Here is a 20,723-nt window from a genome sequence, read left to right as displayed (position 1 = left end):
CCCAGAGAAGCTGTGGCTGCCCCATCCCTGGCAGTGTTCAAGGCCAGGTTGGATGGGTCTTGGAGCAACCTGGTCTGGTGGAAGGTGTCCCTGCCCATGGCAGGGGGTTGGAACTGGATGAACTTTTAGGTCCGTCCAACCCAAAATAACTTTGTGATTCTTCAACTTTTGCCCCCCCCCCCGTCACCTCCTTTCCTTCCCCTTCACCCCAACAGCCGGCCCACAGAAGTAAGTTGGTGGGCGGCCGCAGGCACCGGACCGGCACCGCGGAGCGCGCACGTCCGGCCTGGCAGCCCCGGCTTGGGCGGCCCCACTCCGCCCTCGCCCTCCTACGGTCCGCCCCGCGGCTAGCCGCTGGTGAATGGTGTGTGCAGCTCGGGTCACCGGTTCTCCTCCGCGTCTGCCCACGCCGTAGCACCTCGACGGGAGGCCGGCAGCACCTTCGGTAGGACCGGGGTTGCGGGGCTCGAGTGTCTCCCGGGGTCTCTGAGCCCCGCTCGAATTGCCTGGGAGCGGGACGGGGACAGTATCATGATTTCTCCCGTGCCCTCCTGTGCCGGGGCGAGCCCTGCTGCCCACGGCCCAGCTCCTCTAGTCCCACGAGCAGGGTGACCGGGACAACTGCAGACGCCTTAAGGAAGGCCTCAGCCCGCCCTAAGGCTGGGAAAGCAGCCGGTACTCCGCGCTCCGGGAGCTGGGGAAATGGGGGAGGAGGGGGGCGCTGCCCCCGTCTAGCAGTGGGTGGGCAGCAGCGGCGCCTTGCTACAGCTGCCGTGGGGCTGCGCGTCCCGGCGTGCTGAACCAGGGAGAAAGGGCTGCCCACTGGTGTGTGCCCCGTATGCAGTAGTCTGTTCAGCACCACAGATGCTGTGGCTCTGAGTGCCCAAATAGGCAGCGTGGGGGTCTCTTGTCTTTAAGTTGAGATAGTAAGAGTTGGTTCTTTCCAGAGACGACAGAGTGAAGAGTTGTCAGGACACTGAAGGAGACCGAGGAAAAACAATGGGTGAACTTATGTTCAGGAAGTTAATTGATAACTCCAAAGTTCATAGCTCACAAATTATAGTCCTGTTGTATTAAGCAAGACTTTTTCCTGAGATAAGGAATACTTATTAATTAATATGATTGCATGGTTGGCAAGTTGGGGCCAAAAGATACTTGCCCACTCACATGGTCACATTCTTAAATTATCAAGACTTCAGACTTTAAATACTGAATAGTGATCAGGATAGTGTTTGGTAGCTCTTTTGTTTAAGTGTTAGCATAGCTGGTGTGCCAGAAACAATTAACAAGATAGTATAAAGATTGAGCATCCTTCTGAATAACACAGGAAGAATGCAATAAAAGTTGAGCATGTGAGTATCTTTAGCCAACTCTGTCATCAAGTGGGAAAACAGCACATAATGAAGCCAATCAACTCCTGTTTCTTCGAAGAAGGTACAATAGGTCTCCTAAGGATATGTCTTTTTGGTCTCTCATTGCTTTAGTAGGCCATGGAGGGTCAGGAACTGCCTTATGTGCTCATTGACTGTATAGGAGGGAAGCATGGAGTATATGAAGACCACGTTGAATTTCTGGAGAAACATTTTCGTCTCATCAGCATGAAAGAATATCTTGAAAACAAGAAATCTCTCAGTGAAAAGATCAGAGCTATTTATATGTGGTATCACAAACCAGTTATTAATGAAGAGCTGCTCCAGAGTTTGCCTAACTTGAAGATAGTTGCAAGCTCTGGAGTGGGAATAGATCACTTGAACCTCCAGCTCCTGTCCAGCTATGGTGTGAAGGTGGCCAACACTCCATTTGCTGTTTCCACTGACACTGCAGACTTTGGGATGGCTTTGATGCTGGCATCTTCCAGGAGACTTGTGGAAGGTAATAACTGAAATGGTTTTAGTCTTTTTTGAGAAAAGGTGACCTTTCAAAACAAGCAGTTAGCAAGCCTGTGCTGATGCAAAGGTAAGCTTAAAGGTACAAATAAAGGAAAACAGAGGGATGAGGAAAAAGTTAAGACAAACCTGTCATGTTGACAGTAACTTGCATGCATTGTGTACCATTTCCAAACAGGCATATCAGCAAGGTAGGTGTGTTCTTTCTTCAGACAGCCCTAAATTCAGGCCTCTTCTCCCATAGCCCATGACCACTTATTCACTTTACTTGTTTACTGCAGTCCTTGCTTTTCAAGTTTTACTAAAAGGGAATTGAAAGGAGATATTTTCAAGTCGGCTTGAATCCTGCCTTTGCCAAACTGACATGTATCTGAGGCATTATGCACAAGCTGTCCAGAAATCTCTCCACCATGCTCTGTGTTTCTTTTCTGGGCCAACTTTGTTGTTTCTACAAGACAGATAGGAACCATATTTTGACCTTACTGAAAGTCTTGACGATAATACAACTGATTCATCAGTTGCACATCGAAGGGAGATTGCTGCTTTGGCCTTAACTTCCTTGTCTGCCAAAGAGGGGCTGGGTATGTTTCTATCCTTAGCAAGAAATCAATGTCAGATGTCATGTTAATGGTACAACATTATCCGCTTCTTGTCCAGAAACACAACAATAACAACCCAAACCATTCTATGATTGTATGATTGTTACTGTTCCTGTGCTTCTGCCTTGTTTTATGATAAAAAGTCAAAAAAGCCCTGCAACCCAAAACTAGTAACCTGATGCCAGAACATCCTTTACATGACACATTTTCATCTTTTCCCTCCTCCAAGGCTATCAGATGGCAGTCTCCCCCAGCACAGAGTATTTTCCTGCAGACTGGCTGGGGGCTGAGGTTTCTGGGGCAACCCTGGGGATCGTGGGGATGGGAACCATTGGCTACAAAGTGGCCCAGAGAGCCAAAGCCTTTGAGATGAAGATATTGTACCACAACAGGAATCAGAGGTAAAGCAGGTTGCATCTCTGTGGAAAGTATTTTATCACTGCTTTGAAGCGTTGTTTGTACCTTTCACTATCAAACTGATCTCCTGTTTTCTCTGTGCAAGATTAAGACAATGTCTCTCTTTATTATTCTTACTAAATATCGTGCCAAGAAGCAGCAAGAGCCACAGATCATGGCCAGGTTCACACAAAAGTCCAAATCATCAGGCAAGATCACACGGCAGAGGCCAGACAGGGGCTGAGGAGAGCTGAAACGCTGGGACAGGAGCTGATAGCACCATGGGGAGCTGCCATGGGGTCCTGGGATGTGGGGAAGCCCCGGGGATTGGACAGGGACAGCCAGGACTAGTGGTGTCCTCTAGGCCATGACAAAAAGCCTCTGCTGTATTCCTGTTGCTTTATTTGGGGTGGCAAAGTACATATATACCTGCTGCAAGATGGTAATTAATTTCCCAATTTATACCAAAACAAACTCAGGAAGGAATGGGAGATGTACATCTCGCTGGTCTCCCTGACCTTCCTGTCATGTTGGTGACACTGTAATAGACTGAGGAAAGGAGAAGTAATTTGGGAGGATTTAGCTCCCAGATTTCACCTTTTTACTTTTAACATGGTTAAAAAGGATTTAACCATGCCAAGTGCAAGGTGGGTTACAGGGGGGGTGGAACTAAATGATCTTTAGGTCCTTTCCAACCCTAACTATTCTATGATTCTAACTCCTGTGACTTAGGGGAGGGAGGGACACAGGCAGAGACATCATCTCACCCTTTCAGAGCCAGCTGACAGTGAAGAGCTGGACTTGCTGTCCTGTTTGCTTTCGTCTAGATGAGGTGTATGTGCCCTTCACATGTGCTCTGACTCCCATCAGGCCCTTGCCATCTTTTTATTTGTGGGAATCTAATGGGAGCTGGGCAGTACTTGCCCCAACTTCATCCTGATGCTTATGGAATGCATCAGCAGGTCCTGTAGTGTGTTGTTTCAGTGAAGCAGCACTGATACACAGAGCAGGTTGACTGTTGCTGAAACAAATCTCAGAAGACTTAACCCCATCCCTGTCTTGTGGCTTCCTTCAGTAATTTTCAGACAAGTTACTTTACAAAGGCAAGGGAATTCACGTCAAACATCAGTCTTGTTTTTGGGTTGCAAAAGAAACCCCACCGCAAGCAGAAGCTGTGACACAAATGCATTTATTTATTGTTTATTGAGTGCATTTACATGATTCTTGCATGCATGATTCTTTATGTACACGATTCTTTACACGCATTTCTTACTTGCCCTTCCCAGAGGCAGAGACTGCACAACTGTGTGTAGTGCACTTGGTATTGTGGGAAACAGTGTGACATTTTTCTTTCCTGAGTTTCAGTCAGATAACAGTCTAACTTCTTTGCATTATGGAGTGAAGAAAATGATTAAGAAACCTTTTATCTGAACTTTTTTCTTATTGCTTACTGCTGGACTTAATTTTTTTTTTTTCCTTTCAGAAACAAGGAAGAAGAAAGTGCCGTTGGAGCTGTTTACTGTAGGAAGATAGATGATTTGCTCCAGCAGTCGGATTTTGTGTTGCTGTCTGTGACCCTGACTCCACAGACACACAAACTGATTGGGAAGAGGGAGCTGGAGCTGATGAAACCCACAGCTACTCTGATAAACATCAGCAGAGGTAGGATGCACAATAAACAAAACTGCATTATGGTTTGCTGGCATAAAAAGTCCTGGGAAAACCCAGCCCTGTAAGTGTCTCTCATTCTGAAATTTTTGGTAAGTTGCCTTGATTACTAGATTTATTTAAATGTTCATAGACACATCTCAGCAAAACTTGTAAGAATTCTGTAATTTTGAGCAAGTAGGTCTCTAAAATGTAAGTGAGCTTGGAGTGTTAGAAGCCCACGTATACTTGCATAATGTCCTGCTTAAGCTTATTACTTATTTAGTGCAGTGCTATTGCTAACATACATCACAGTGGCACAGCCCACTCTGAGATCTGGCACTGTATTTCACTTTATTGTGCATTTTAAAATTCCTGTCCAACTCCACTGCAAGTACCCAAGCTTCCTCCTCCAACTTCACCACACTCCCCCTGCTGCCACTTCTGCTTTGTGAACATCGCTGGCCCTGCTGTACGCGTGACCACCGTGCCCAAAAGGATGGTGAGAGGACAGTATGAAAGATGAAAACAAGAGTATCTTTCTTACTGTAACCCAGGTCTGGTTGTGGATCAGGATGCTTTGGTGGAAGCCCTTCAAAAGAAAGTTATTAAGGCAGCTGCTCTGGATGTGACATATCCTGAACCTTTGCCAAGGTAGGAGGTGTATTTAGGTGAAGTGTAAATGAGTGTATGTATGTGGTTCGTGGTTCAAACTAAGTACAAGTTTGTGAGCATATGAGAAGTTACACAATTTTGTTAGCAGGAGTACATGATGGACGTGCACTGGTCCTACCAAAACAATGTCCCCAGTCGTTCCGTTCTAGCCAAGCAAATTTCACAGTGACTCATTTGGAGGATTTGTTGCATAAAAAACCCACAAGCAAGGCAGCAGTTTGAACTCCTCTGAGTATGCTTTGGTGATGCAATTATTTTTTATAGAATCATGGAATAGTTAGGGTTGGAAAGCACCTTCAGATCATCAAGTTCCAACCTCCCTGCCATGGGCAGGGATACCTCGCTCTAAACCATATCACCTAAGGCCCCGTCCAAACCTGGTCTTGAACACTGCCAGGGATGGAGCATTCACAGCCTCCCTAGGCAACCTATTCCAGTGCCTCACCACCCTAACAGGAAAGAATTTCCTCCTTATATCCAATCTAAACTTCCCCTGTTTAAGTTTTTACCCATTACCCCTTGTCCTATCACTACAGTCCCTAATGAAGAGTCCCTCCCCAGCATCGCTATAGGCCCCCTTCAGATACTGCAAGGCTACTATGAAGTCTCCACGCAGCCTTCTCTTCTCCAGGCTGAACAGCCCCAACTTTCTCAGCCTATCTTCATATGGGAGGTGCTCCAGTCCCCTGATCATCCTTCTGGCCCTACTCTGGACTTGTTCCAACAGTTCCATGTCCTTTTTATGTTGAGGACAGCAGAACTGCACACAATACTCCAAGTGAGGTCTCACGAGAGCAGAGTAGAGGGGCAGGTCACCCCCTTCGACCTGCTGGTCACACTCCTTTTGATGCAGCCCAGGATACAGTTGGCTTTCTGGGCTGCAAGCGCACACTGAAGCCGGCTCATGTTCATTTTCTCATCGACCAGCACCTGCAAGTCCTTCTCCGCAGGGCTGCTCTGAATCTCTTCTCTGCCCAGCCTGTAGCTGTGTCTGGGATTGCTCCGACCCAGGTGTAGGACCTTGCACTTGTCATGGTTAAACTTCATGAGGTTGGCATCAGCCCACCTCACAAGCGTGTCAAGGTTTATTCTTCATTATTATTTTAAACACTTCCCTGGCTGCCTCAAGGTGATGAAATAACAGATGAATGCTCTGTGAGTGACTGGCTGAATACTTATTTCGCTTTTCCAGGGATCACCCCTTGTTAAAGCTGAAGAATATTATAATAACTCCTCACATTGGAAGCGCCACCAAAAAGACACGCCGCCTAATGATGGAAAACATGACAGAAAGCATACAAGCAGGTCTTACAGGTCTTCCTATCCCTAATGAAGTATTACTGTAAAGCGGCCTGCATTTAATGTTATTGTCATTAGTGTTTGTCCTGGTGTGATGAAACCATAATTTGATCACTCTTCATGCAATTATCCCTGGTGTGTATATACAGATCAAATGTATAATTGTTCAGGATTCAGCTGGGATAGAGTTAATTTCTTTCCTAGTAGCTGGTGCAGTGCTGTGGTTTGGCTTTAGTGTGAGAACAATGCTGATAACACCCTGATGTTTTAGTTGTTGCTCAGTAGCACTTATCCTGATCATGACTTTTCAGTCTCTCACACTCTGCCATTGAGGAGGGGCACAAGAAGCTGGGAGGGAGCAGAGACAGGACACCTGACCCAAACCAGCCAAAGGGGATTCCATACCACAGCACGTCATGCCCAGAATATAAACTGCAGGGTGTCACCTGGAAGGGACTGATGACTGCTCAGGTTGGGCTGAGTATCAGTTGGCCGTTGGTGAGCAATTGCATTGTGCATCACTTGTGTTTATTGGGGTTTTTCCTTTTCCATTTTAGTTTTAATTCTCTCCCCTTGTTATTTTCCTTATCATTATTATTAGTACTGTTCTGTTGTACTTTAGTTATTAAACTGTTCATATCTCAACCTGCATGTGGGTTTCACATTCTTTCAGTTCTCCTCCCCATCCTGCCTGGACGGGGGGAAAGGGAGGTGGGGTGTGAGCAAGTGGCTGCATGGTACTGAGAAACCTGCTTGGTTTAAAGCATGACAGTTATGAATGCCATTGAAATTGCCTATCAACATTACATCAAATAGAAAGATGGTTAAATCGTATTCTAGTGTCACCGATAAACTACATGGCACAGCAACCTGTGTCGAGCTGATGGCCTTGCTCTTTCCTGATCCTCCAGCAGCAATGTTTACCTTTGGGGAGCAGTTTGCAAGGTCTTACTGGGGCAGCCCTTAATGGAAACGTAGCAACCAGCCTTAGTTTCACTTCCCAGATATCTCACCCACCCTAATAACACAGCCCCTGCTCAGCTATACCTGCACGGGGCTTGGCTGTGTGTGTACATGAGGCTCCCCGAGCAGGCGGGGCCACCCACAGCCACCGCCTACCGGCTCCCGCCGCCGAGTCGCTGCCAGCCCGGACCGCCGCGCCGCGAGGGGGTGCAGGCACTGCCGGAGCCGCCGTCACGGGCATCTTTGCAGCGCCGGGTCGGCTCTGGCCTGGCCTGCCCAGGCCGTAGTGACAGCATGCTGGGCGCTCGGGCGGCAGCGAGCGCGGCGGTGCCGCGGTGGTGCCGGGCGCTGCGCAGCTCTGCTGCCCTGGAGGGCTCCAGGAACCTACTGTGGAAAATGCTCCGGAAAAAGAAGTAGGTGCGGGAGGCGCTGGCCGGGCAGCCGGGCCTCCCGCCGGGCTGGGCCTCGCTGTGGGGTGTCGGCCGCAGCCGGGTGGGCTGGTGGGCCTGCCCTGCCTCTGCTGGTGCGGGCAAGCGGTGCTGCCGATGTTGCTGCGGCCTGGCAAGCGAGCACCGGGCCGCAGGTACCGGTGCTCTGGATACTGGGAAGTTCTTCCCTGTGAGGGTGATGAGGCCCTGGCACAGGGTGCCCAGAGAAGCTGTGGCTGCCCCATCCCTGGTAGTGTTCAAGGCCAGGTTGGACGGGGCTTGGAGCAACCTGGTCTAGTGGAAGGTGTCCCTGCCCATGGCAGGGGGTTGGAACTGGATGAGCTTTAAGGCCGTTTCAACCCAAACCAGTCTGTGGTTCTTTTCCCCACCTCTGTATGCAGCTTCAGCTGCGGATGTGGAGTATTGCTCCCTGCACCCCACCCTAGTCTGCCTGTTGTGGGGAAAACTACCTGTGGGCATGAAAACCTGTGTGTTGTCTTGTGCCTTCGCGTGGGTGGCATTTTAATTACACAGGGAACCCTTTGTTTTCTTGGGCTGCCGAAAGATAAAGCTGATTTCCTTTTCCCCAAAGAAAGAAGTTTTGGTATGACAGCCCTACCCTGGGATCTAAAATGGTAAGTGCAAGCTTCTAAGGTGCTGTGTTTGTGCCAGGAGGAACAAGCTTGTGCTTCTGCCATTATGTGTGACTTTGGAAAAAGTGTTTTCTGGTGGAAATAGCAAAATTCTGTGATGAACACTAGGGCTCCAGTTTCACTATGACATGCCAGGATAGCTGTTGAGAGAAGCTATTCAGCTCCCCATGGCTTTTTCCTCTTCCATGTTGATCTTTCCTTCACACCAGAACCAATGCTGTTTTAGAATCATAGAATCAGTTAGGTTGGAAAAGACCTTTAAGGTCATCAAGTCCAACCATTGACCTAGCTAGCACTGCAAAGTCCACCACTAAACCATGTCCCTAAGCACCTTGCACACTCTTGAGCCTACAGCAGAGAACTGATCCAGATTAGAACTTCTGTATACCAGCTTAGTTTTACTTTTATGGAAACCAAGTTTTTATGTCTGTTTTTCAAACAGGCACTGCTTTTCAAGTTAATGCATGCTCTATTTTAGAAAAAGGATTTATTGACCTGTGTAACTAGCTACAAAAAAAACCTAAAAGAAACTAAGCAGCCTTGACTGTAATACCTGAAGGTCAAGGATTTTGTGAAAATAAATATTCTTTATTGAAGCATGTGATATATAAGACCTATATAAGACCATCACAACTGCAGTAATGGCATTCTAAGAGCATACTTAATAAAATGTGAAAAACTGTATGTTAAATACTTAATACAAATACAAGTTTGTAACTACAGATTAATGTGTTGTGGTTTTGTTGTGTTTTAAAGATGTGTAAACCAACCACGTTGGCCTCCGTAATGAAAGTTGAACAGATAAAAACTAGGAGAGAAGATAACATACGCCTCAGAGTCTTGAATGGTCTTATTCATAAAGCTGTGGCAGAGATGATGGCTACCTGTGAAGTTAATCAAGAACTTTATGATCTTAAGCTGGAAATCTGCAAGGCAAGTGCCAAAGCTTCAACTTGTTTTGAGCAGCTCTGGCTACACCTTAAAGTTGGCATGGCGGACCAAAGGAGCTCCTCTGGGTGTTGTAATGCTTGCAGGAGTTCTACTGCTTTGCTTTTGATGTGGCAGAGCACAGCAAGATGAGGCTCTGGATTCATTTTGCAGACTAGGATAACTGCCATTGTTGCACCTGGCACGGTAGACCTTTGCCACTATAATTGCAAATGCAGCTAAGGCCAACTAAATGGGGATTCTCTTAGTATGACTTTATTTTATGTTACTCAGATATGTAGTATTTGCCTTACCCTTTCTGAAAGAGGAGCCTGGTTTTGCCAGTATAAGTGTATCTTTCTCAGAGTCTTTTTTGTGCAGCTGTGTGAGAGTTGATACCTCCTTGTGTTCCTCACCAGCATCACAACAGGCAAAAGACCTCAGTGAGGCATGAGGTGCCTTCAGAAAAAAATACAAGGCTAATAAAATGGCATTGGCAAGCAAGGTTCAAGAAGGAGTTAGAATTTGTACCTGATTGCACTAGTGTTGTCATGGGTTTGAAACGGACGTAAAAGCCTAAAATTCAGGAATTTTCCACATTCTTGTTCATTGTAGGTTTGTTTGTTTGTTTTTCCCATTTGCAGTTTTATCTGTGCTTGGCTTAAAAGCTTGATGGACTTAGAAGCATGGAAAAGCAAATTGCACCTCATAGCTGTGTCTATGACAAGGGTTTTATAATTTATTATTGAAATTGATGGTTTTGCCAGCTGAACTCATTCTGTCTTCAAGCATGTGATTAAAATTACCTGGGCAAGGTGAATGTTTTGGCTTTATATGTGCAGTGTCCTTCATATAGTACTTCTCTCTCTCCCGGGCTTTGAGAATTGCTTGTTTAACTTGGATGGTATGTCTGCACTTAAAAATACTGGCTGGTGAAGGCAAGCCACAGCACTTTCATTGCTGTAAATGAAATAACTTATAACACAAGAGATAGAAAAAAAGAGCCTTCTTTCAAATACAGTGCAGATATTATCATAACTGTGTAGTGCTTAGGAAGAGTTTGTGCTGCACTGGGATGTGGCTGAGACTTGATTTATTGATTTATTCTAGAGCTTGATTTATTCTAGAGCTGATGCATGACATCCTTGTCTCTAAATTGGAGAGACATCAATTTGATAGATGGACCACTCAGTGGATAAAGAACTGGCTGGATGGCTGCCCACGAAGAGTTGTGGTCAATGGCTCAGTGTCCAGTTGGAAAACAGTAACAAGTGGTGTCCCTCAGGGATCGGTGTTGGGACTGGTCTTGTTCAACATCTTTGTCGCTGACATGGACAGTGGGATTGAGTGTGCCCTCAGCAAGTTGGCTGAGACACCAAGCTGTGTGGTTCGGTTGATACGCTGGAGGGAAGGAATGCCATCCAGAGGGACCTTGACACGCTTGTGAGCTGGGCTGATGCCAACCTCATGAAGTTTAACCATGACAAGTGCAAGGTCCTACACCTGGGTCGGAGCAATCCCAGGCACAGCTACAGGCTGGGCAGAGAAGAGATTCAGAGCAGCCCTGAGGAGAAGGACTTGGGGGTGCTGGTCGATGAGAAAATGAACATGAGCGGACTTCAGTGTGTGCTTGCAGTCCAGAAAGCCAACTGTATCCTGGGCTGCATCAAAAGGAGCATGACCAGCAGGTCAAAGGAGGTGATCCTGCCCCTTTATTCTGCTCTCGTGAGACCTCACTTGGAGTACTGTGTACAGTTCCAGTGTCCTCAACATAAAAAGGACATGGAACTGTTGGAACAAGTCCAAAGGAGGGCCACGAGGATAATCAGGGGACTGGAGCACCTCCCGTATGAAGACAGGCTGAGAAAGTTGGGGCTGTTCAGCCTGGAGAAGAGAAGGCTGCATGGAGACCTCATAGCAGCCTTCCAGTATCTGAAGGGGGGCTATAAGGATGCTAGGGAGGGGCTCTTTATTAGGGACTGTAGTGATAGGACAAGGGGTAACAGTTTCAAACTTAAACAGGGGAAGTTTAGGCTAGATACAAGGAAGAAGTTCTTAAGTTCTTTAGTGTGAGGGTGGTGAGGCACTGGAATGGGTTGCCCAAGGAAGTTGTAAATGCTCCATCCCTGGTGGTGTTCAAGGCTGGGTTGGACAGAGCCTTGGGTGACATGGTTTAGGGTGAGGCGTCCCTGCCCATGGCAGGGGGTTTGGAACTAAATGATCTTAAGGTTCTTTCCAGCCCTAGCTATTCTATGATTCTATGATTCTGGTCTGATATCATTACTTCCATTATCAAAAGAAATAGAATCTTAGAGTCATAGAATGGAAGGTACCTTAAGATCATCTAGTTTCAGTCCTCTGCTATGGGCAGGGACACCTCACACTAAAGCATGTCACCCAAGGCTCTGTCCAACCTGGCCTTGAACACTCCCAGGGATGGAGCATTTACCACTTCCTTGGGCAACCCATTCCAGTGCCTCACCACCCTCACAGTAAAGAACTTCTTCCTTGTATCTAATCTAAACTTTCACTGTTCAAGTTTAAACCCATTTCTGCAATCCATCAGAATTTACTTTTTTTCCATATGAAAAGTGAAAATTACATAATAAGTAAGAATCATGCTTCAAGCCTGATACATCAAACTTTTATCCACTTCATAACACTGCTTGTGGTGATGAAGAACTGGCTTGTGTTAGGTGGGGTTGTTTGTGTGCTTATATTAGACTCAGCATGGGAGATAGGGAGGTCGATCCTGCAGTAGAAACAGCTGGTTAATTATCATGGTGGATTTTGTTTTTGTTTTTTTTTCAATAAGTGGTGGGTTTCCCAAGGGAGGAGCTATTTGGTGGTAGAAAAAATCAGAGTCTAATTTGTTTTTTGGGACAGTCCATCCTCTCTAGGAAGGAGTAGCACTGTGTGTAGCAGACTGTGATGCAGTTTTCATTTCTGGGAATACTCCAATGGCATTGTCTTTTTCTGGTGATGTATGTGGATACCTATTTGTTTGAAGTCTTGGTTTCTGGACTAGATGATGTCTGAACTGTGCCTTCCAATGGGTAGTTCATGGTTTCTGCTCCCTCTTCCTTGGCTTCCTTTGTTTGAGCCAGATAGGATGTTAGAAGTTTGCTAAGTGTACTGTCATAGTGAGAACCTGTTGTGAAGGACAGCGCTAGATGTGATGAATGACAGTTTCAGAAATCTTTCAGTATCCAAGTTGTGCAATTTTCAATTGCATGTATGACATGTATGAATATTATCTGTTAGTGAGCTATAGTTTCAGGCACTGGATGTTCCCATTAGGCTTTAGGGCTGGAGAGACACTTATATTACAGTGGCATGGAGGGTCCTCTTTCTGTCAATATCAAAACCAAATTGTGAGTGACAACAAACCAGGTCCTTCCTTAGCAGAAATGTACACTTTCAACTGTATTCCAAAACATTGTAATTCTGGACAATTTGTGATGGTAACACTGTCATGGTGAAGAAATGGAGCACTGTCAGTAACGTTCTGTTTAATTTCAGTTGAAGGGGAGGTTAGGCAGTGACTTCCCTAAATAAAAAAGTCCTTTCAGGTACTGAATGTAAGTCCTATTTGATGTAAACTCTTAAAGGCACCATTTAATTATGGTTCTTAAGAGCAGAGATGGCAGAAGAGATTCTCCTAACAATTTACATATTCAGTTTGGATCACTGTATGCTTATTCATGAACTAAAGGCTTTATTGTATATGAAGTGTGTGTATACATAGAATTTTAAAGAAACATTTGTGGTTTTGCAGGTGTCACTGGCATCAAACTTCTCAGCCTGTCGTGTGTACTGGAATCCTACTGCTACTATGGAGAAAGCAAGTTATGTTGAAAGTGTACTGCAGAAGAGTGCTCCACGTATACGGTACTGCTAGGGCAAACAGGTCACTTCATAAATTCATAGCCATGTACTATACCATTTCTTGAGTATTTCTAAAAATCTGTATCTGACCTGTTAGAATGCTTTAGATTTTTAGATATTTGAGGCAGAGCATCTCTTGTGAGATGCCTCACAGGGAAGGATGGCTGTGTTACACCAGCCGTGTATTCTCCTGCTGGAGCACTGCTGGCTTATTTGGCTTCTGTGCTTTCCTAGGATTGGATTGGGCTGAGCTGAAGGAAAGAAGAGTCTGGATGACGTTTTGCTTCATTGTACTAGTGATGGTGTGCTGGACATGCTGTACATGACAATAGCCCAGAATATGATGTTGCTCAAGAGGACTGGCAATTGCAACAAATAATTCCTTACAGATTCACTGGGCAATTCTGATCGCTAGGGACAATCTGGACCTCCAGAAGGGATAACTGACATTACAGAAATTCTTTACAGTACTGATACCAGAAAATAAATCATGGGATGCTGCCATGTATTGCTCTGCTTTTACCCATTTTTGACAGGGGGTCCATTGGGTTTTCAGGATATCAGATATTTATTTCTCCCTCTTTCCTTGGCTTACTTACCCTGTGCTGTACAGCCAAACTGTTGGAGGATCAGGACTTCATCCAGTGGGGGAGGTGGCATTGAAGCATACTTGTAGAGCCGTTTCCTTATCCCCTGTTCTCCTAGGCTGTATAATTCCTGCTGCAGCACAGTATCTTTTCTACTCCCAACACCTTCCGCTTTTTGAGAAGGAATGTTGCTGGCTGGGAAGAAGATGAGGAAAGCCCTTGTCAGTCCTCTGTGCTGTACAGCCAAACTGTTGGAGGATCAGGACTTCATCCAGTGGGGGAGGTGGCATTGAAGCATACCTGTAGAGCTGTTTCCTTATCCCCTGTTCCCCTAGCCTGTATAATTCCTGCTGCAGCACAGTATCTTTTCTACTCCCAACACCTTCTGCTTTTTGAGAAGGAATGTTGCTGGCTGGGAAGAAGATGAGGAAAGCCCTTGTCAGTCCTCCCTGCATCTAGCATGTAGGACTATTTGTCTTGGCCTCCTGTGAGGTCTTTATCCCCCACTGCTCTTACCCCTACAGTGGGGATAAGGAAGCCAAATGAAGTGGGGAAAGACCTGTGCCAGCCTGTGCATGTGGGAGACAGATCTATCATCAATACTCAGTGGAATTTGCAGCTAGTAGTTTTAATACATTATACATTCAGAGTTGGGATTCTGCAGTGATGTGTTACTTAATGCTAACCTGAATGGATAACAATCAGACTGTAGGTTTTGCAAACTCTGTACTTAAATTTGCAGTACTCTGAAATTAAAGTATTTTACCTGTCCTGGAGGTGCTGGTCTGTTACTTATACTGGTAAATGCTTTATTTTTGCCAGGTATCTTCTGAAGAGTCAGCAGATTTTAGGAAATATGCCCCCAATAGTATTTGTAAAAGACAAAGAAGCTGCAGCTGTAAGAGAGGTAATTGTAATATTTAACTGAATATACAAATATAATGATATGCAAACATGGTGACTTAGCATGGCATAATGCTTAGGAATATGGAGAGAGCTGATCGTTCGTTTGCTCTACCAAGCTACATTAAAAAGCAGTCATTGTCTACATCCTTTCCTCTTCACATTCCAGAGCATTTAGCAGAGAATCTTGAGTAAGACTGATGCTTATCTAGAACGGAAGAGCACCCTTGTAGCTATTGCTTTGTGAACACTTTGATGCTAGTATAAAAAATTCTGAAGTGAAGTTTTCAGAGAAGCTTGTAGGCCAGATCATCAGGCCAATAAAGAAATCTTAAAAAAATGAAATTACAATTTTAAGGAACAGTATAAGGTAAGCAGTTGTCTTTTGCCTTGTATAGATGATTATAGGAATGAGTTTTAAGGAGCTGTCTTTGATGTTTTAAATGTTACATGTCTTTAAAATTCTATTGAATGTAATTAGTGATTTTTAATTTTTCTTTACCCCAACTAGCAAAGTGCAGATCTTTGCATAGAGGATGTAAGCTCACTCATACTACTTTTTTTTTTTTTCCCTTCACACTTTTAAAATTATCTTTAATGTTTCACATTTTCTGTCAAGTTGTTTATAGTTTTAAGTAGTTGAAATACTGCTAGAATAATGACGTTTTCTAGGAACTGGCTGTCATTAGGAGCGTGAAGTGAGATCTCTGAAATAGAGAAATTTCCAGAAGAGAAAGGTAACACCAATGAGTAGAATTTCATCAAAGATGTCTTCTCAAGCTGTTGAAGTGAATGAAAGGAACATTAGTTGAAAAGAGCGTGTTCACATTTCTGTGCCCTGAAGCACCTTATTCTTAGATGTGTTACTATTACAACCAATTACTGCTAGTGACTTACAGGCTCATGCAGCGTGTATTTGCAGAGCTGGAAGGGATAATAAGGGCTTCAGACTATCTGGAAATACAGTGAAGTGTTTGAACTTTCTGTAGTCAGAAAAATTCTGAGTTTCATGCCAGTGTACTGATCCACAATGCAAATGCTTTCCACCTGAATTGGTATCCACAAAAAGCACAAGAACAGAAATGAAATAAACACTTCTGAAAGCTGTTTATATTCAGTCTTATGCTCCCCATAATCAACACAAGAAATTATACACAGGTAATGAGTGATTATAGAAGTGCTTTGTCATTACTCTGTTATTAACTTATGTAGATAGAAGTACAAATATGTACTCCTGCAGGTCCTGCCTTTCAGTTCTGTTACTGTGGGGCCTATTCCATTAATCACTGTTTCTCAAGCTTTGTTAAATAACCACTTACTCTTTTTGAAGAGTTTTGAAGAAAACCCCTGGGCTGCCTTACCTTCAAGTTCAGTGCATAGGCATCAAGAAAATTAACCACTTAAGTAAAAACCCTCCGTGTATGAGCTCTGTCAGTGAATGGCACTGGGAATCACTTAGCTGGACCATCTTTCACACTTTGCAGAGCAACAGATTTATGTAATCCACAGATTTGAATAACAGTGCTTGAAATAATGTAGCTGAACCTTATTTTTAAGTATTGGAAGACAGGGAAGGACCATGCAATTCAACTCCTAGTATAATATGTGCAATTAGAAAGGAAGTAATGTAAGGAAAAGTGAGAATTAAAATTTTGAATGAGATAAAATTTTCACAATTAGGTACAGTCTCTAAGCACTGAATATACTACATTTACGGCATTTACTGGTTAGTTGCCATGTTAAAAGGGAGTTGGGAACTCAGTATTTACAGGTAACAGAAGTACAAACTTGCAGAAAGAGGGAAGAAGTGAAAAGACTCTTAGTGTAAGGATGTTATGAAAAAGAATTCCAAGACAGAAGTAAGACAAAAAAGAAAAAAAGAAAAAAAAAACGAAAGTCACATAATCCCCAGCCAGCTGTTAAGAAAGTATGTAAGGCAAAAACTTCGTAGGAATCCCTGAATCAGTTACATTATTTGACACAAACTTCCTAGGCAAGAAATATAAGAGGTTCTGTTGAAATGGAGGAAAATACTGTTTTGGAATGGACAGTATTCCAAACATTTAAAATATTTGCTGTTAAATACTTGTCTATTTCTTGTGTAGGTGTGAACAAAGTAAATTTTGTACAGGACTTTTCATATGTATTGTTTTCATGTGTTTACAGATTGAGGAATTATTATCAATTGCTGATTTTGGACCTCCAGAAGCAGAAGAAACATCTCAGAATGATTCTAGGTGGGTTTTTTTTTTTTTAATCAGAATTGTACAAGTGTCTGTTTTCATCTCTGTTGGCCAACTTAGACTGGATATTATTTGACAAGACAGAAAGTATATTTTAAGTAGATGTGTACATTAATGTTCAGCAACTGGTGTTATGAGGAAATAGAATGTAGAAGAGAGCGCCTTTTTGGAAGACCTTACCGAAAAGGCATCTTAGCTTTTAAAGAGATCAGTTAGGCCCTTTTATTAACAGAAAAAGCTACAGAATAGCCTAGGACAAAACTACTATGTAATTATTACAGAAATTAAATGTAGAGGATGATATTTAATTTTGTGGCTTTAGCTTTCTTTACCAAAGTTATACCCATTTATTAAAATGAAGGGAAAATGCTTCTTATCTCATATGCTGGGGTTTACATTCATATTTTAGTGCAGACACATTTTTGTAGGCTATTTTGTCATTGATTCTTGTGCATCAGTACCTTGCTGCAGAACACAGGTTTGCAGATATGGAAAGGAAAAGTCTATTTTCTCATATGTAAGCGGACCTCTGTTAAGCTGTGGAGAATGTCTGAATTGTTACAGCATAGTGTATATGCTTTCAGAGGCAACTAACCCATGAGGTGGTAACAGAACACACTCTTAGAAATCAGCTGTGTTTGTTGTCTATACTCTGAGTGATGTAGTCATCAGATCTGTTACTTCAGACACATTACTTGCTCTGGTATTAGTATCTTTACTTTTATAAGGGATGTATTTTTAGAATTTGTAAGAATTCAACACTTAATATGTTTTTGGTAATTAAATTGAAAAAAAAAAAAGAATCTTTGCATCAGTAATACTTGTTTCTTGCTGGTAATTTTCTCATGAGGATAAAAGCTATATGTTTACCAGTACTCCTCTCCTTGGCCACTTTTTTCTGGTATAAAATTAATTTGTTATACATGCCTTACAAGTTTACTGATAAATCTTTCTATGTTAACAATAGTAAGCTAATTCAGCATTCTCATGTGAGGGAATTTTGGCTATTGAGGGATAAGGCTGAACAATCTATTAGAATGGTGATTCTGTGGACTTGATGTTCTTGAAGCCAGCAGTCTGTTGGTGTTGTGTCACTTAATGTCTTGCAAGACGGTTCATCGGGTGCAAATCAGAAAGTGCTTCTTGGGAGGAATGGTTTTGATAGACTTGCCCATAGGGCACTGCCATCTTCCTCTCTTTGCATCTTGTGTAAATACTTAAATCCGTACTTGATGCTTAAGCATTAGAACTTAATGCTTAAGGTGCTACATGCTGTCATTCATACATCTTGTCTGATGTGTTTGGGCTCAGGCTGCTGATTCTCACTTTTTGGAATAGCTCTGAGAAATCTTAACTTCCTTGGGGCTCCCAGGTCCAGTGCTCATTCTGTTATCTATGCACACCTTTTCCCAGAAACAGGCAGTTTCATCTGGAATGTAGCTGCTTTATTGGCTTCCTCCCATTAAATCTGTTGACATGCTGAAAGGCTTAAACACAGCCTGTCCTTGGGGATGCAGCATGGTGGTATCTTTCCTTCTGTAACGTAGGAAGGACAATGCTGAACACAGTGCATTAATAAAGTAAAACTGGAAACTCCCGGTTATTTCTGTGTTACTGAAGTTGTCACAATTGCATTGTCCCTTAAAATATACATGGGGAGGGGGAAAACCCACAACATTTGTCTTCTTTTCCACAGTAAACTGTTCTCTTCAGCAACTGAATCTTCAGATCCACCCATGCGGTCTAATCTTTTTGGTATTGATCATGAACTGCTGAATAAGCAGATAATGGACTACAAAAGACAGAAAGTGTCAAGAAATATAGAAAGCATTGCCTGGACAGAAGAGCAGGAGCAGCAGCTTTCTAAGATTCGAAAGAAAATGAAAAAGAAAAAACCAAAGAATCCTCCTGATGATGACATTACACCACAGAAATACTTAATGGACAGATACGAAGCTGATTACTGGGATGGTAATACTGAATCAGTCTCAGACTATGAGCTGGAGGATGAATTGCAGGAAGATGTAAATGAATTGGATGCAGATGATGGCAAAACTATAAGTCAACCTACTGATAAACTGAAATGAAGTGAAAAAGCCACTCCCTTTAAAATGGAGGCTGCCAACAGCAAAGAAGACTGCTGCAGATACTGAAAGATTACTTTTGTACAGCCTGTTTATCACTTTCTCTTTCAAACTAATAGGTTTGTCACACGTGGGGAGATTTGCTAGCACAAGGTATGTAAGAAAGGGAAAAATGTTATTTGTGGTATTCTGTTAAGCAGTTTTCAAGCTGCTGCTGCAGTTGTAGGACTTTCAACCAGAGAGCAGATTTGTGATAACAAAATAAACATAGTAGAGCACTGAGCTAAAACGTCATGTAATTCTGTTATTGAAAATAAAATCAAGATTTCTGTATTGAAATAAAATGTCTTTTTTTTTTTTTTTAGTTGTCTGGATAAAAATAATCACAAAGTAATTGTGTCTGTTATTCTAAGGTCAGGAAGGAAGAGGGAAGCAAAATAATGACAGTGGCATTCAAAGAGTAGCCTTCAGCACACAGATCAGGACAGGTCATTCTCCTGAGGACCTAATCTAAAGGCGAAATTCTTTCCACAAGAAAGTGAAACTCACTGAAATTCCAGCAAATAAACATACAACTCTCAAAGAAAATTATGTACTTTAATATTCAGAAATTTACAGTTCTGCAAAGGGGAACTGCATCCAGAAAAGAATGGAAAACTGCTCATCTGTTGGGTAAAATTGGTCAGAGCATTGACTGTGGCTGAAAAAAATGTATTAAAACCTCAAAGGCAGTGGAAAAGCAGCAGGGAAGAGAAAAAGCAGCAGGGAAGAATGCCCCAGTAACTTTGAGATTTGGAAATGGATGGAAAAAACATATAAAAAGTGAGATTAGACCTGTCTGGTTCAAAGCAAGTAAAAAATAATAGCATGAATGTATAAAGGCAGGAGGGCTGAAGCTTCAAAAGAAGTTACGACTAACAAGGTAGTAAAAATGAATTCTACCAGAAATAAAGAACATTTAATCCCGGTAGTTAATAGGAAAGTAAAGAGAATGCAAGGGAGGGTGCACTACAGTGTGTTGCTCTAGTTTTTCAAAAAAGATTTAAAAGATGCCAAGTATAAGCTCCAGAATATAAATAGTCTGAACGATTTTTAGGTTGGACAGAGTACTTCAGGTCAACATGAACACTGAAATTCACTGTATTCACAAATTTCAGCATGCCTTGTTCAGGCTTTCCAGGAATTCTTTCTAATAGGACAGACGCACTTTGAAGTAGATGCTTTAGTTTGTTTTCCAGTGAATGAAGATACTTCAGAAACAGTTCATGTGCAGTATCACTGTCACTCAAAGCTAGCTGGGGCTTTATTGCAACTTGGCAACAAATTTCTTAACTTTTTTGAGTGGACAACAGGAACCTGTTAATTGGTACTTGCTAAATGAACCCACAGAATACTAATGTCTCAATCTTTAGTTTCTGCTGTATAAAACGTGGGACTTCCCTGGCTCTACCTAAAGGCTAAAAAAGGGAAAAAAAAAAAAACCAAACCCAACCCAAATTAACACCCAAACAATCTACATATTAAACTTTTGACAGAACAAACAGA

The 20,723-nt window shown here is 43.1% G+C and overlaps 2 protein-coding genes across 3 annotated transcripts; both read left to right on the top strand.

Annotated features, from left to right (window-relative positions):
* The first annotated feature begins 872 nt into the window (after window positions 1-872).
* On the top strand, window positions 873-7,147 carry LOC133208475 (probable 2-ketogluconate reductase). The gene is made up of 6 exons (XM_061346352.1): window positions 873-1,003; window positions 1,488-1,872; window positions 2,715-2,886; window positions 4,365-4,543; window positions 5,086-5,182; window positions 6,396-7,147. Exons 2-6 carry the CDS (start codon window positions 1,491-1,493, stop codon window positions 6,547-6,549), a joined length of 984 nt encoding a protein of 327 aa, XP_061202336.1. The 5' UTR covers window positions 873-1,003; window positions 1,488-1,490; the 3' UTR covers window positions 6,550-7,147.
* Window positions 7,148-7,725: 578 nt separating this feature from the next.
* RBFA (ribosome binding factor A) lies at window positions 7,726-19,522 on the top strand. Of its 2 annotated transcripts, none has more exons than XM_061346332.1 (7): window positions 7,726-7,878; window positions 8,486-8,528; window positions 9,303-9,479; window positions 13,252-13,364; window positions 14,771-14,855; window positions 17,018-17,088; window positions 18,791-19,522. In XM_061346332.1, the coding sequence occupies exons 1-7, from the start codon at window positions 7,760-7,762 to the stop codon at window positions 19,179-19,181; spliced, it is 999 nt and encodes a 332-aa protein (XP_061202316.1). In that variant the 5' UTR covers window positions 7,726-7,759; the 3' UTR covers window positions 19,182-19,522. The 2 variants fall into 2 exon arrangements, with proteins under 2 accessions (XP_061202316.1, XP_061202317.1); XM_061346333.1 differs by having other exon boundaries at window positions 7,748-7,882.
* Window positions 19,523-20,723: the final 1,201 nt, after the last annotated feature.

This window comes from Neopsephotus bourkii, unplaced genomic scaffold, assembly GCF_033783945.1.
Source record: "Neopsephotus bourkii isolate Nb327-2 ecotype Australia unplaced genomic scaffold, CSIRO-AGI_Nbou_v1 NB_272, whole genome shotgun sequence".
Classification (NCBI taxonomy): domain Eukaryota; kingdom Metazoa; phylum Chordata; class Aves; order Psittaciformes; family Psittacidae; genus Neopsephotus; species Neopsephotus bourkii.
The sequence above is the reverse complement of the archived record's forward strand: the minus strand, read 5'-3'. Positions and strand labels throughout refer to the sequence as shown.